The 16,665-nt window shown below is 48.6% G+C and overlaps 1 protein-coding gene across 1 annotated transcript; it reads right to left on the bottom strand.

Annotated features, from left to right (window-relative positions):
- Window positions 1–5,996: 5,996 nt before the first annotated feature.
- Window positions 5,997–8,268, bottom strand: GPR27 (G protein-coupled receptor 27). The gene has a single exon (XM_032121157.1). The coding sequence runs from the start codon at window positions 8,198–8,200 to the stop codon at window positions 7,058–7,060; it is 1,143 nt and encodes a 380-aa protein (XP_031977048.1). The 5' UTR covers window positions 8,201–8,268; the 3' UTR covers window positions 5,997–7,057.
- Window positions 8,269–16,665: the final 8,397 nt, after the last annotated feature.

The raw sequence follows: 16,665 nt of genomic DNA on the forward strand, positions 1-16,665 counted from the left end.
CCTCTCCAATTTCTTTTCTCACATGGATGAAACCTTGACAGAAAGGTTCCCCATCCCTTCAAATCCAACAGCAAAACTTCCTGAGGTGGTGGCATCGTAATTTCAGCTCCCTCCTCACCCTTTTATTAAACTCCCCAAAGTTGCTAACAAACCATTCACACAATGCAACAGAGCCTTCAACTATTTGGATTGGGTTTACATCAGCACTTAGGCTCAGACAGATATTGCACAAACAGTAAGAAAGAGTCTGTCTTGCTGAGAGTTTGGATCTATTGGGGAGGAAAATCATCGCCAACCCCTCTGTTCCCACTGGCAGCTCTGTGGCATGTCCTGCAGAGCCCTGTTTCTGCAGCTTCTCTCACTGCCCTTCCAGGAAGTACTTTGGTGATGCTCAGCCCAAACATGTCCCTCCTTTCACACCATGGTTCTGCTTTACCTCTGCCTGTGATGCTGCTGGTTCCTTGGCTCGGGTGCCCATGTTCTCCCCCCCGTAGTCACTGCAGCTTGGCTGAACATATTGCCTCTTCATCTGCCTTCCTCCACACCCAGATGTCTCCTGGGGCCCTGCTGGAACTGGCTCCCAGGGGCAGCTCGGCCCTGTGGGCACCCAGAGCTGGTCTCTCTGCCCCAGGGCCACTGCAGCCCTGTGGCACCCAGGGGACTGTCCCCTCGCCCTTGGCACAACACATTGAGGGACCTGCTGTGTAGTGGGAGTGTGCAAGGCCTAATGAGGGAGGGAAAGGAAAAGAAAAGGAAAAAGCCCAGTTGATTTACTTGACTATCAAGCTACTCAACGGTTTCCTTTCCATCACCCTCCTGCAAGTGCTCAGTGACAGATGGGGACAGATTGAGTGGTTCGCTGCAGTGAGGTAATATTCCACTAAATCATTCCTCTTTCTCTCACTGTCAGAAAGCACCCAGACTTCAGCCCTTCCTCTGAATCTTCCTGTGTTTCCCTCTTTAATGACAAAGCCATTTTAGCTCTACCTCTGCTAAAATTTCTGAGAGAAGCAAGCACTGCTGTTTATATGCTATGATAAAATGGGTGTTGTAAAACAGTGAGCAAAAGGAAGGAGTGAATCACCCTGAGACAAAGAGGGTTCTGGTGCCCTGATTTCCTTTTCTTGCCCGTGTGCTGAGGCTGAGCCCCAGACCCCAGCACAGGGACCCTGGCTGGGCAGGCAGCAGGCTCCGGGCAGGTGTGCCGTGGGCAGGAGCGCAGGCTCACACTGCACGTCTCACAGATGGAGGATCCATTTATTCTCTGGATGATTTGTTCCAATGGTTAATCATCCTCACACAAACACAGAATTATTTCTTGAATGACATACCAGTAAATAACATTCAGAAACATTAGGATGGGCTTTCTCTCCACTGGGCAATCTCTTCTTTCTGCCTACTCTATGAATGCCATGATGACTGCCTAAAATTAGCTGTGACTTCACAGCTTCCCTGTGCCCTTGCAAGACAAGCTTTGAACTTGAAAGCCTCCTACACAAAGTGCTTTGCGCTATCAACCTGGTCACGGCAGACGTGAAAAATGCGGCACTGAAGACAGTGGCCTTCCAATAAATACGTCCACAGCACAGCCATGCATGACTTGGATCAAAGACAGAGTGCAAGTACTGAGGTCATTAAACATGAATAGAAATACAGAAATGCAACAGCTTGCGTGAAAGGCTGAGCTTGACTTTAAAGTTAAGTGATGAAAGCTCATGTAGTTAGCGATTGTTCACCCGTGATAATGCTCTTGCCATCAGTGGTTCTGTGTGTTACACAGGTGAATAACTGATCATTCTTGGGATAAAGCATCGAGGTGTGGGGCAGTTAATGACTTGTACCAAGTGAAAACAGGCTCGGAGATGTTCAGCATCAGCAGCTCTAGGGAAGGTCAGAGTGCCACAGATGTCAAGTTGGAAAATCAGCTCCTGGTCACCAGTTCTACAACCAATGGATGAGTAAGGATTTACCCCACACAAGGTCCTTCAGGAATGACATGGCATCAGAGGTCACCAGCAAAAAAGGAGGTTTGGGCTAAGATGTCCATAGGCACAGCCCCAACCCAGCACGACTTGGCACCAGCTTTTAGGAGACTATCTTCACTGATGGTCTTTCTCGGATGGCTACATTTCTTCAACACGTCACATATTTTTTAATATTCTGAAGCATAAGAACATCGTAGCATGCAAAATGCTTCCTGGTTCCTATCACAATAGAGTTAATTATAGCCTGTGCAGTGTTTTGAGCAACTACAAAGGAAGCTGTGCTAAAAATGATGACTTTAGGAAACCTCTATTAGAAAACAGCCCCCCTGCCATGTTTCTAATAATTTTTTGATTTGCAGCATAACTATCTAATAAGGTTTCTGGGGTATTCTGATACTGTGTGGAACGATCCAATCTGCAGCCTGAGCTAATGAAGTGATACTTAGCATTGCATTCTGCCAATATCTGATAGTTATTCTGGAGCCACGTCCCTCAGGGTGGTTTGTTGGCAGTTCTGAGCAAGTGCAGGTGCCTCTAAAGAGCAAGGTGACTGCGCTTAATCACGTGGGGTAGGTGGCAGAGGTCCAGCCAAACTCCATGCATCCTCTTCTGGGAAGAGAGGGCAAATGCCAGCTTTGCTATCCTTTGAGCTCTGCACAATGTGTCCCAGGGCAGTCCCACAGCATATGGCAGAGCAGCCTTCTGAAGATGTAGCTGTACCACATCCAGGTAGAGCCTCAGGAAAGAACTGTTGCTATCAGACTAAGCCAAATTCCTGCCCTTTTCCTCGAGGCTACTGGCTTTGCACCATTTTGGGAGGCAGCTTTGCATCCTCTCTGCAGACTGGTATTGGAAAAGCAAATGATGACAGCATGTAGGCTACACATCCCCTGCTCATTCTCCACCTCTAGGTCTCTGAATGAGACCTTTACCCAACAACATAATTTGGCTGAAGCCAAATATTTCAGCTCCTTTCCTAGCAAACTCTTTCCAAATCTAACAGCAGAGCTACAAGCACCCCAGAGTACTGCAGGCACTGAGTGCTGTAAATCAGAGATCATCTTAGCTGCTAACTGGGATTTCAGACCAGTGTCATTTTTCAAGCTGGCCTGACATTTAAGTCTGTACTAAAAACCTCCCCTGACTTCAAGATTTTGACTGGTAACACTTGTAAGGAATGTGTTAAATACCTGGTGAGTGAGTGAAGATGCCAGCAGCAATCAAGATTTTTCCGGAGCAGCTCTCAGCACAACTGCAAGCCCTCACCACAGATATGCAGAAGCAGCACACTGTGACCTCTGAGCCAGACTGTGAAGAACTCTGGGGGAGATGATATTGGTATTTCCTGTAGTACTCAGCACTTGCGGTGCCCAGAATATGGGAAACTATCATGCAGCTGCCTGGAGAGGTAGGGAGAAGACTGAATGTACACTCTGGTCAAGCACAGGTTGATGGAAGAGCTGGGAGAGCCCCACTGCTGTGCAGCCCACCAAACCTTCCAAGCACGTTGTGTTTTGGTCAGTGGGGATGGGGCCGGGGGTTCAAACCATCTGAGTTTTTGCAAGTGAGCCCAGGACTTGTACAGGCAGCAATAGCTTCTGACGTGGGGTAATTATTAACGCCCAGCTCTCACTGAGTCTCAGTCACTGGCCCTTCTGAGTGAGACCGAAAGCACACTGGTTTTTGCGGGAGGGAGGATTTACAGCCACACCTCACAGTCCCAACAGCAGCAGCCATGTCTCCCTGTGCTCATTCCATTCTCCCCAACATTATTTCTCTCTTTTTGTTTTTTTAATCCGGAGCTGGTTTTCATCCTCCCCTTCTCTGATCTTGGTCAAAGCATTTAATCTCTGTGACCCACTTTCCCCATATGCAGAGTAAAGGCTGCTATGAGAACATTAATGCTGTGATTTGGAAGTACTTTTTTTTTTTTTTCCTTTTTTTCCCCCCCCCATTTTCTTGTATTTTCTCAGATTTCAGAAGAAATATTTATCCCCTGGTGCTTCTCCAGCCCCTTCTGCTTTTCCCTACTTTCTTGGTGCACTCTCAGCCAGCAAAGGGGTGTTTGTTGGTGTGCTGGCAAGAAGTACTCTTTAATTTTCTGCCATGTCCTTGATACTTGGCTTCACATCTTTTGGAATTAAGCCCTATTGTACAACACCCATCTAAACCCCGAATTAAAGCTACTGGAGTTCCTTCTCTTTTGTACTACCACAGCCAGGATCATAATCTGACTGACATTACAAATACCTAAAGTATAAAATTAACTTCAAACATTAACTTCAAACAGCACTGATTTTGCCCTCAGAGTATATCAGAAGTCCCGAGACAGCCCTGGAAGCTGTGTGCAAGCAAAAGGCGTGGTATATAGATAATTTTTTTTTTTGTATGCTTGTGCTGTAGCAAGGCTGGGTCTGGCTGCCACTGATGGGTGATAGCAAAGCACCAGTTATCTTCACCAGATAAGAACCAACTCACCCATCTCGCGAGGCCACCACTGAGCTGGGGGATGCCTCTGCACAGAGGATGGTATTCAATACAGAAGCACTGCTTGATAAGCCAAGTCTAAATAAAACCATCAAGTCACCCAAAGGTGAGTTTTCATCCCCCGCATATACGACTGACTCTACAACTTGTGCTCAATTTTTCTAGAAGTGAAAAATCTGGTTCTTGCAGCTTTTAAGGAGGTTTTAAAATAACTATTTTCCCATCTCTGTGGTTTAAATAGAATCATAACCATACTACTTATAGCCTGGAAGAGAGAGAGGATGCCAAAATATCAGACATTTTTAATAGAGTAAAGAGAAAGAAAATATTGGCTTGGTTACCAGCAGGATTAGGAAAAAGATGGCAAAAGATCTGAGCTACAGATCACAGTTCTAGGCCCTTACTACGTAGGCAGTTTCTGAGGGAAATATGAGATATGAGAAAAGTTTCAAAAGTTGGAACCCTGCAGAAAAGACCTAAAAGTAAATCAGGGGTGTAAAGCATACTTGGAACACAATTCCCAGCAATAGCATCCATGCCTTGCCGCACAGCCCTACCCCATTACTCTCCAAGACTCACTAAGCTATCATCTGATATTCCAGCTTGAAAATGTAATTAGCACTGATAACCAGCTGCTGCTGTGATCTGAAGTATGTGACAGCTTTCCTTCTGTACCCAGGTGCATTTTCAAAGTGCTTTAGAAATGATCTTTATGTCTCTCTTTGTTTTAAATTTACCCCATCCATGGTCCTATTTCTTAGCCCAGTTCTGGCAGCATTGGTACTGCAACTATACCAAAAAACTCAAATTGCAACCTTCTCCTTATGCCCTGCAGGAAATGCTGCCTCTCTGGTATCCAAATCCGAGTTGAGCGTGGAAAACAAGGGTTAAACCAAACCAGGAACCCCACATTTCATTCCCTGTCTCAGTCTGAAGCTGCCACCTTTGTCCTCTTCTGATCTGCCATGTCTCTTTTGTGCTCCCTTCATAGTCACAGGACAATTATTTCTCAGATGATGTCTACCAATTTTAGACTACTCTCTACAGAAATACTTGGCAGATGTAGATTTCTTCACGTAAACTGAGGCTATATCCCTGCCATTTTGCGTGAGACTTGCCCCAGCACATGTTTGTTAAATGTTACATGATCCATCAGAAAGGGAAGCACCTCAGGGACAGCTTCCTCTGAGACAGCTAAGAAGTTGTGCCAGGATCCTGCCATCAGGTTACTGGTTAAAATACTTGCAGAGAAGTTTTTGTAGAACAACAGAGCAGGTTAAAATGCCATGCTTAATAAATGTAAGCTTCCCACTAAGAATATAGTTTATAAATGAGTATGGTATTGACCAAGCCACAGTGTTAAAAAACTGCTTTGCCAACTAAAATTAGCGATCCACAATTACACACTCTTTCCTATCATTAACAGAAGAGCAATTAGCTACAACAGAAATTTGGTTTCAGCAGACACAAAGAATTGTGCTCTTTAAACCTGTTGCCCATCATGAATTTAAGTCTTCTTAAAAATAGCTTTAGTCACTTTTATTGGTATAAACACCTAAATTGAGATCTAACAGCAAATAAGGATTGTGCTTGTCCATAATAACCTTAGCTGTGAAATCTACTCAGACACAAGACATACAACCTTCCACATACACAAGTTATTTGTCAGCAAAGCAGAATGCTGCCATTCTGAAACAATTACATACAGTAAAGGTTTTCAATATTTTATTAAAGAAAACAGTCAAAATGTACAAGTATTACCCAGGTTTGTAGATAACTTCCTATAAAGGCAGTAAAATATGAATTTCAATCTAGGTTTTAAAAACTGCTATAGTTGCTTATTTTTAAAGTTGGTATTTTAAAATCACATTTCACAAATAGTTCTGAAATATTACCAAATGAATAGTGCAACAAGAAAAATTGAAATTAGTTCTACACTGTTTGTATGTCAAGCAAAAGTTATAACTAACTGCTTCAAATACTCAAACCATTTGAGAATGAATGAACCCAACAGTTCCCACCAAAACTGACTTCTGACCACATTAGGAACGTCCTCTTCATGTTCTTCACTTACTTAAAATCAAATTATAATAAAACAACACCTCTTGAGGTCATCAAAAATAACTTTAGTATAAAATTGTCTTGGCCCTTATCAAATATTACATGAGTAAAATTGTTAAGCCTTTATCAAAACAGACAGGAATAGGGAAACAAAAAAAATGTCATGGCCTTAATCCATATCTGTTGGAATCATGTTTAGAAACGTTAGAAGCAAGACCAGAAACTCGGAGCCCTGTTTTGTTTTTAAAAACCACACAATCACAAAGAAAAAAACAGCTTCTTACTGCCTAAGGTTTGGGGGTGTTCTGCTCAAGTACCTGTTCCCATAGACAGCAACCTGTTATGTTCTGAAGAGAGCATACACAAAATATAGAAAAATAAATAAAATAGCTTCTTACAGCCTAAGGTTTGGGTGCTGGGTGGTGGTTTAGTATGTCCCCCACAGGTCACACTCTCTTGAGCTCATATGCAGAAATATGGAAATTTATATCCATCTTTCTTTTTTGAGAAAGAGAAAAGCCCTCCTACATCCCAAAGCTCTTGAGATCGCAAAGGATGGTGCCCTGGGTGCTCTGGATGCTTTGGCAGCATGGGAAGTGGGCTCGGAGACAGACCCTGAGCTCCTTGTTGAAGATGAAGCAGAGGATCGGGTTGACCCCTGCCTGAGCAAACGTCATCCAGACGGAGGTGGTCAGGTACACCTGGGGGATGGAGCTGGCCTTAATGAAGACCCGCAGGTAGCAGGCCACAATGTAGGGGGACCAGAGCAGCAGGAAGAGCAAGGTGATCATGTAGAACATCTTGCAGAGCCTTTTCTCCATTTTAAACTCCTCCAGAACCAGCAGCCTCTTGATCTGGCTGTGGGTAGCCTGCCTTATGCCCACAAGGGTGGGCGGCGTGGGCCCCCTGCCAAAGCCAGCCGTCCAGTTCGCAGCCGCTTGGCCGGTGGCTCCCGGCCCGTGGAAGGTCCAGTTCTGGCTGATGGCCGGTACCAGCTGGGCCGGCTTCATCTTGCGGTGGCCGTGGATGAAGAAGAGCAGCTTGATGTAGACCAGGTGGGTGGCGGCAATGACGGCCGCCAGCATGAGCATGAAGCCCAGCGTGTCATTGGCCTTGACGTAGCGGTGCTCGAAGATGCACTGTTCCTCCTCCCGGATGAATTTGTAGGTGCCCACGTCAAAGACGGGGGGAAAGGCCATGGCCATGGAGAGGGTCCACACCATGCACACCACAGCCAGGCAGGTCCAGCCTGTCATGCGCTTGGCGTAGAAGCGGTGGTGGGCGATGGCCATGTAGCGTGTGACCCCCACGCAGAAGAGCAGGAAGGCGGCGTGGAAGCAGAAGAGCACGGCCAGGAAGGCCAGCACCTTGCAACTGAGGGGCCCGTGGGGCCAGGCAGCCCCGCTGCGCACCGACAGCATGACGAAGGGGAAGCAGGCGAGCGAGCGGAGCCCGTCGGCCAGGCAGAGGTCCAGCAGCAGGTAGTAGGGCGCGCGGTGCAGGTGCCGGTCCTTGAGGATAAGCCAGGCGAAGAGCACGTTGCCGGCCAGGCTGACGCAGAGGATCAGCCCCAGCGTGGCGAGCTTCAGCCCGGAGGCGCTCAGCAGGCCGCCGGCGCTGGGCAGGTGCGGGCTGCTGCTGCTCCCCAGCTCGCTGCTGTTCGCCATCGGGTCCTTCCTCCTCCTCCTCCACTCCTCCTCCTCCGCGCGGGCAGGGCCGGGGGCTTAGGGCCGGGGGCTCAGCGCCGCGGCAGCGCGCCGGGGCCGAGGGCCGCGCCGCCCGGCGCCCCCATGCCCGCAGCCGCCGCCGCGCTGCCGCCGCCGCCGCCGCCCCGGGCGCCCCGGCGAGGCGGGGCGCTGCCGCCGCGCTCCCCGCGGGCCATGCGGCTCCCGCGCCCGCGCTAGCTCCGCGCCCGCCGCCGCCGCCGCCCCGGGGGCATCGGGGATGCGCTGGGGGGGAAAGGGGGGCGCGGAGCGCAGCGGAGCCTCCCCTTACCGCCGGCAGCTGCTCCTCCGCGCCGGGCGAGGGGCCGACCGAGCCTGCGCACAGCGGCGGCGGCGGCTCTGCCCAGCTCCCGCTGAGGACAATGGGGTAAATCCCCCTCCCTCTCTCCCTCCTTTTTCCCTTCCCTCCTCCTCCTGCTGCTCCTCCGTCCCTCCGCCCACGCCTCCGCCCCCCGCGCAGCCCGGCCCTTGCGGAGCGCGGGGCTGAGCCAGGCGCGCAGCGGCGCGGAGCGGCGCGGAGGTCCCGCTGCCGCAGCGGGGATGGGAGCGGGGCCGGGCTGGGTGGAGTGGAGCCGCCCGCAGCCGGACCCTCGGCCCCCGCCCTTCTCCCGCCGGGGGCGAGTGCTGGGAGGGGGCTCGGGGACAGCCTCCGGGTGTGGTGTGGTGCGGTGGGGTGAGGTGAGGTGTCCGGCCGCAGCGGCCGTCTCGGGGATCCCCTGCATCCCCTTCTGGCGGCGCAGGGGAGGGTGATGCTGTTCACAGCTGATGGAGACAGTGTATCTGGGCGTAAGACAGGTGTGTGTGTATGTGCCCCTATACACACGTCTTGGTACCTTTGGCATATGTATCGGTTCAGGACAGCCACACATTAGTGATACACCCGTGTTACAGTCACCAGTGTGCTTCTGCTAGATTTGGGCGTGCTAAATGGCCATTTAACTTCTTGCTCACAAGGGAGGCAAGTCCAGCAGCACCTGTTGCAGTGCAGCATCCGGGTGCGGTGTCCCTTGCTGGGCAGGGGGGTTTGCAGGGGAAGGAGGCTTACAGCAAGCTTGCAAGGCAAATGTTTCAGTGTGAACATCAAAGAAAAAGAGCCTCTGCAAGTCGGGAGCCTGACATCTGGGTTACTAGTGGAACCTGTCACTTGGGGTCTGACTAGGGTTCCTAAGAGAGTCAAAGAGGATGCTCTCCATGTTTCTGTGTTGTTCAGGGGCTTACCAGCTCCCAGGCTCAGTTACACAGGACCCACGGAGGGCTGGGCAGGTTTTGTGAGCTGGATAAACTACATTTGACCCGACCAGCACAGAGCACCTGCTGATGCACCTGTGCCGCTGGTGCAGTTTTATAATGGGCAGTTTAATGTAGGCCAGTGAGACACAGATCCTTGTCCTCTCTTTCCCTCTTTGCCATCCTTGTGTATGTAGGGCAAGGCCTCTCTGCGTGCCTTGTAAGGCACGCACCAACGCACGGCCCTGGGCTCACTGGAGATGCTAATGCAATTATCGTACTATTACTGAGTTTCCTTCATGGCCTCTTGTGAAGGACATGTCTGAAATCCTTTTTGAGCATTCTATTAAAAGCCATCAGTAAATTCATCATTATTCCAGAAACTGTAGCAATTAAATCATCTGCATCAGCCCCAAAAGCGAAGGTTGGTGGAGCATCTTTTGGGCAGATCTTTCTGGCTGGTTTCAGAAAGTCCCTCTGCATGTAGCAGGGACCAGGCTCTGACCCTGATCGTGCCACCAGACATCCAGAGCAGCTCTCCTGAACTCCTGGCACTTTAACAGTGATGAACCAAAGCTAGACTTTGGCCGAAAGATGTGTTGAGGGAAATCTGCGTCACGCAGGACTTCATTTGCCCCTGGATCTTGTTTATGTCCGTTATTTGTTGCAGTGTTAGGAGACCAAAGAAATCCTGAGAGGGGGAAAAAAAATAGGTGGTAGATAATTGAGGCTGCTTTTTTCTTCCTACCAGTGCATCTGAGCTGTTTTCAGTTGTTAGGTTTCTCATTTGCACCGAAGTTTTACTGTGACAGAGAATTGCCCACGGGTTGTTCAGTTCTTTGTGCAATTTTCCAGGCGTTTCTCACATTCATGCAGTGACTCGAGTGCCGGGTTCGCGGTGTCCCCTCGGCAGCCCTGGCACCTCTGTCAGAAGCGGTGCCTTTGTGGAGGAGCCGGGACACCGCGTATGTCGCTGGCCCCCGGTGCAGCACAGGACCGCGTGAACAGGCTCCGCCACGGCAGGCTGCCAGGACCCAAAGTGCTTTGCCAAACAGGAGTAGGAGGATCGGTTGTCCTTGGGGGCATGTGTCTTTTCAGAGGAGACCTTATGGCCCGCGTTAGCTCTGTGATCTCTGCCATCAAGTGAACAAAAGGGAATAACGCACCTGCTTCCCTCCTCCGCTCCTGCGGGAAGGGTTTCTCCTCTCCCTGAACGCTCGCCAGCGCAGCTGAGCTGGCTCAGGAGCTGCCGTAATTCACTGCTATCTTGCCAGGCCAGCAGCAAATTGCTAGCTCATCTTTCTTCCACCTGTAGCGAGAAGAGAGCCGGCAGGGAATGGTGTTTCATCCATTTTCCCAGGGCTGCTTCCCTGATGAGGCTGTTATATAGTGCTATAGGAGGTGTGAGCCTAGAATTTGGCTGACTGAGAGATGTGACACTAAAGGGACAGCCAGAAGGAATGCAGAAAATACGGGGCAGGTGGGGGGTTAACAGTCTTTATATGAGCAGGCTCCTTGCCTCCCAAAGGGGCTGACCTGGCATTAGACCCGCCGGGATAACTCTGTGTGTTAGTTATATCCTGCCAGGAGAAGAGCCCTCCCTGCCCCACCTGGATGGCCCCATACAGGCAAGCCAGCACCTCAGGCTGCTTCATGTCGTGTTTGCATCCGACCCATCAACTTCAAACAAGTTCCTCATCCAGACTCAGTCTCAGGGTGGACATTAAGACAGTGCCAGATTTACAGCATTTGACTAAAAAACAGAAATAGGGTATTTTGTAACCCCTTTGCTGTTACAGAAGTGCTCAAGGAGCTCTTCCCACCTGCAGGGACTGTGGTGCCTAGGGAGGTGTCAACCACTGAGAGTCAAAAGGAGCAGCAGGGACTGCCCCCATATACACATGGCAAAGCCTTCACCTTCAGTGCTGCTTGGCTCTGCCAGGTGTCCAGCCCCCAGGTGAGCAGGGACACCTCTGTGCATGGGTGTACCCCTGGACACTGAAACACAGAGTCCCTGCCTCCAGTGCCCTGGCAGGGGCTGGAAACACTGTGTGTCCATTGATTTGAGCACAGCCAGACAAAAGCCAGACCCATCACAGCAGTCGTGGGGAACAGGTAATTCCCAGAGATTGTAATGAGAGTGTTAAGCTATTTTCCTTTCTCCCTTCAATCACTTTCACAAAATGAGTTAAATGAAGAGCTATTCTCTGCTTACAAAATGGTGCTGCACAAGCTAGATGGATTCCTCTGACCTTCCAGTGTGCTTTACTTGAATTGGCTGCCTCTTCATGTTCTCCTCTCACTGCCTTGAACGGGAAAGACAGCTGAAATAGGGACTCTTACAGCAAATACTGTGGCATATTGCCTTCTTTCTATCAGTCACTGGTATACTTCCTGAATCCTTATCTATTTATTATTGGAGGTTTTATTTGTGTTCCTGTGGCTGGGAGCTCTCCATAATGTTTCTGTAAAGAGAAGTGTCCTGTACCCCTGTAATACTGTAGCAGAAATCAGTCCCTGGTGTGATGTAAGGGAAGAAGTAGGAAATGTCTGGACATGCCTGAAGGACAATCCCAGAGCTCCACCATGGCTGACGTGCCACAGGGAAGCAGGACAGGTGAGAGCAGTTAGCCAAAGCCATTCTGCTGTCACAGATAATTCAGGCAAGGAAAAGTTTTTGGGCTTTGCAATCAAGGAGGTGGAAAGGTCAGTCTGGAGCAAAAAGGGAGAACAGAGACTTGAGCTGGAGCTGGCACAAGAGGATTAAAGGTCCTCCTTCCCAGCTTCCTGTAATTCCCAGAAAGCTCTCTGGATGACACTCATTATTTGTGTTGTCTTTGCACCTAGTGGAGTGAGTCAGGGACCAGGGTGCTACACAAGAAAAACAAAAAGCTTTCCTTTTTGCCAAGGAAACTTAAAATCCAACAGTGCCATGGTAGAGAGAGCTGATACGAACCCTAGAGAAGGGGGAGAATGAGCAAACCACGAGGTTGCAGCCTAGGGAATGGCATTGGCGTAACGGTGGCTATCAGTCATCCCTGGAAGGGGAGGAGGGAGTGCCAGGAGCTAATGAGGCAGTTTTGTGGGTGTTTACAAGGATCATGATAATACTTTGTGGCAATGACAGAACAGAAGATGACACATTAAGGTAATGTTTGGGCACTGGGTAATGTGAAAACAGCGTGAGAAGATTAAAATCTGCAAAATTTACAGTACTACCCAAAATAACTGCTCTGCACAGGAGCCATGTTTGCCCTCTGTAATCAGGGCACAGCCATGGTACTTGCCAGTGAAATGAAGACAGATTTGAAATGATGCTGGAAAACCTCCACCCTGCCTCTTGCTTGCAGAGGATCCAGATGTCAGGTTGGGGATGGGGCACTAGGCACTGCCATCAGGCTGGGAAGGGCTTGGGCCAGCAGAGCCCAGATCTGTGCTCAGCAAAACACTAATGGAGGATTTTAGATGTGGTTTTGTTCACATAATTATTAGCGCAGTAGTGCAAAATGTACAAATGACACCAGAGTGGATGGGACTATTAATGTCACTGTTGAGTCCTGATTTCCTGGATGGCAGTGGAGAACTGCAGGCGAACAGTCACAGAGCTGCATCTCTGTGACAGAGGGGTATCTGACAGCTAGCAATCACATTTTTAAAGGGCTTATTCCTAGCTGTTTAATACTTCATATGCTCTCTTGGGGGGGAGGAGGGAAGAACGGAGGCGTATATTTGGCACAGCAGGGAAGTGGACTCGGGTCTTTTCCATCCCTTAGTGCTGTGCTGTTGCAGGAGGAGAGAAAGCCTCCTTCCACAGCAGTACTAATCCTCCTCCACAGCAAGATGAACGTTTTGAACTTGAACAACTCCTCTCATTTTTCCCCCATGTGATTGTGAGTCAGGCTGAGCTTCTCTATTCTTCTCCATAATTGAGTAGGAGATTATTTTGACTGGAAATAACCAGACACAGGTATCATGGCTGTGAAAGCCTCCATGCATGCCACTTGCTAAAAGTTCTGTAGCCTGCAAAGGGACCTGGTCTTTAAAGGCTTTGCTCAATGGAGAGGGAAGAAAAGCAGAGGGGAAGAATAGCTCCTTCCTGCTTACTTCTATCACTGTCTCTGCTAAACTTAACCTGCTGAATTGTTGGTGACACGCTGTTCTTCAGAAGCAGCTCCTTTGTGGAAGACCTCCCCTGTGACATGGGGAATAGCTGCTGTGAGACAGGAAATGTCCCTGACATTATGGCTTTCTACAGGAGCTCATAGCTGCTATCCAATCCCATGGACATGCCGAGAAAGTTACGAAAAGCCATTCCTTTAAAATCTCCCCAGGCACAGATTTTTCTGTCTTGCTCTTCCTGTATCCATAGTTGTCTTTCATGGGATGCAGGCCAGCTGCTTGGGTTGCATTCCCACCCTTCTGTCCTAGACGCAGTGAGTGATGGCAGAGTGCAGGGCAAGGGAGAAGCAGATGCAATGTATGTCTGTGTCAGGGCACATGGCTTCCTCTGCTGCCATGGCAGGGGATGCTGCCAGATGCCGGTTCTGGCTCTTGGTGGGTTCCAGGGAGGCAGGGCTGACTTTTAGCTACACACACTCCTACCAGCAAAGCCAGACACTAAGGAGCATTTCACAAGATCAGGCTTTCTCCAGTTTATACATAAGTGGGATTGCTTCAGGCTATTGAACCAGCCTGCTGCAGACTAGCCAAGCCCAGAAGTTTTATCTGTGTTATACCAAACTCAAGCCACTGCTGTTCTGCTTGTGCATCTAATGTCTCAGCTGCTTGCTGAGGAGCTAATGAGCTTTTGGGGATACATGGGTGCTATAAACTCCTTAGGCCAGAGATAAGCAGCTTATTGCCTTTAGGAGCACTGCCAGCCCTTGGCTCTGCTGCTGCGGTGCTTCTCAGGCCCAAGTTCTTCATTAGCAGGAAGGGCTGTAAAGTCTTGAAATAAGTGTGTTCCTAATTGCATGTGTGCATGTGCATGCTGCAGCCATCTCCACAGGGTGAGGTAAAACCAGGCAGTGGGACAAGCAGGAAACAACAGGCTTTACATACTGTTGTCGCATCTCCTCGCGTGTGACTTCAGCCCTCACAAAGCACATTCCCTGCACTGAGGCTGTGCTGTCTCATCAGTACAGGATGAATCCACCACCCTCATCACAGCAAAATGGCCTTTGGCACCCAACAGGAAATTCACCATGGACAGTGTGGGCAGCTTCAGAACAAAAGGGGGCTCTGTTGGTCATGAGCCAACTTATTTCCATTGCTATCCTCTCTTTGCTTTTGGATAGAGCTACTGTGAATGTCTGTCTAGAAAATTCACTGGGTAAAATAAAATTGAGGTAATGCACAACTGAAAGTTCACTTGCAAAGTCACTGTAAAGGCAATCTTTTATTTCCTTCTTATGAATTGAGCCCTTGCTGTTCTCCACTCGTTGTCTGCACTGTCTACCATCAAAAGCAATCCCATTGCAACAGGCCAACACGCTGAGGTTACTATTCCTACTAAATGCTAGAGAGAGCCTTCAAATCAAATCTGCTTGGCTAGTCAAACCATCTCCATCCTTATTGTCTATTTTACTTTTTTCCTCCCCTTTTACCCAGGTATAAATTAACCAAACAGCTCTCTTACAAGGTAGAACTAGGAGCAGAATTTGGTATGCAACTCTCAAGTTTTTATTCAGTTGCTCTTCTTGGAGCAGCTTTGGAATTAATCTAGTCATCAGGGAGAGTTATTTGAGGTGCTGGAAGTACCTTCTGATACCATCTTTTGAGTAGATAAAATCTGAAATCTGATTTCTTTGCTGTTCCATTGTCCTTATATGTTACCTTTCCTGTTGGTTTACACTGTGCACAGTCTAGATGAAGCCAGAACTACTCCCTTATTTCGGCACTCTGCAAATAGATATCCCCTCCTTGCCTACAGCCCCTTCCCCCCACAGCTGGTGGAAACGAAAGGATGAGCAGTGTAAAACCTTCAGTATGACTAAAACTGTGAGATTTAACTGTACCAGGGAGTCCACGAACACTGCTTGAATGCTAAATTCATAGTTAAACGGGTGTTGTCTGTTGAGATAACGCCCTTGCTGGGGTGTTGGAGTGGGATGATGATCTGGCAGCGTGTTCCTGTGACCACGAGCAGCGGTTCTGAGGACAGCTCAAGGTTCTCCACCACCGCTGCTGGAGCAGAACAGAAAGTTCAGTGCCATGCCTGGAATTCAAATCCAGCCACCAGATTCATGCTCACGGGCTGAAAGTCACTAACTGGCCCTTCTGTATTTAAATCAGTTCTTCAACAAAGGTGTTCCCTTGTCATTTCATTTAACTTTGAACTATAGGAATAGCACATTAAAAGGTTTTGCAGTTTTAAAGTGTTGGTGGGTCTCAACCAACTCTGTGGGCTAAGTAAAGCGTGAGAAACATTTTTCACCAGACTATCCTATCAACTAAGCTTTTAAGGCAGAATGATGAAAAGGAAAACATTATTTTAATAGTGCTTTCTTTCTGGTAAAAGGTCTTGCTAACTTTTTGAAGCAGAGCTTGGAATAACAGATGAAAACTGTCAGAAAAGCTGTGATGTACTTTGGAGCTCAGTGAAAATTGTGACCAAAAATCTGAGTCTGCCCAAACCCTGAATTATATGCCAAAATGCCCCAGGATTCCTTGGCTCATCATGCAAGTTGTTAAGGGTAAGAGCTTACTTGTTTGGGGTTGGGTTTATTCTTAGGCATTCCTTTTGCGCAGAGTTTTTCTTTGGAAGGGCTGGGTCGTTTCATTTTTTATTTATTTGGCCTTTTGCCCTTGCATTTTATCTAACTTTATTTTACTTCAGTGATGCAGGACTGATGAGGAAAAACCTCCCAGAGCTGTGTTAAACCTGAAATCTTCATACCTGAGAGAAGGATTCCACATTTTTTGAGATCTTGAAAAAATTTTGGGGGATTAAATAAAAACAAAGCTTAGGGGATAAAAAGGACACTGGTTACATGCATAGCACAAAAGCCTTGTAGAAAGCCTCTGGATGCCACTGGCATGCCAATTGATATACCTTTGCAATAAGGACATGGTGACTGGGAGGATCACGGAGAGCTGTATGAATTCTATCCGTGCGATGTGTGAGCTCAGCCTGGGGAACAAACCTCATCTGCCAAGTTCTGTAGGGCCATTTCCAGCTT

This window comes from Corvus moneduloides, chromosome 11, assembly GCF_009650955.1.
Source record: "Corvus moneduloides isolate bCorMon1 chromosome 11, bCorMon1.pri, whole genome shotgun sequence".
NCBI lineage: Eukaryota > Metazoa > Chordata > Aves > Passeriformes > Corvidae > Corvus > Corvus moneduloides.

Coding starts and splice junctions, on each gene's coding strand:
- GPR27 (XM_032121157.1), bottom strand. CDS start 8,200: ATGGCGAACAGCAGCGAGCTGGGGAGCAGCAGCAGCCCGCACCTGCCC.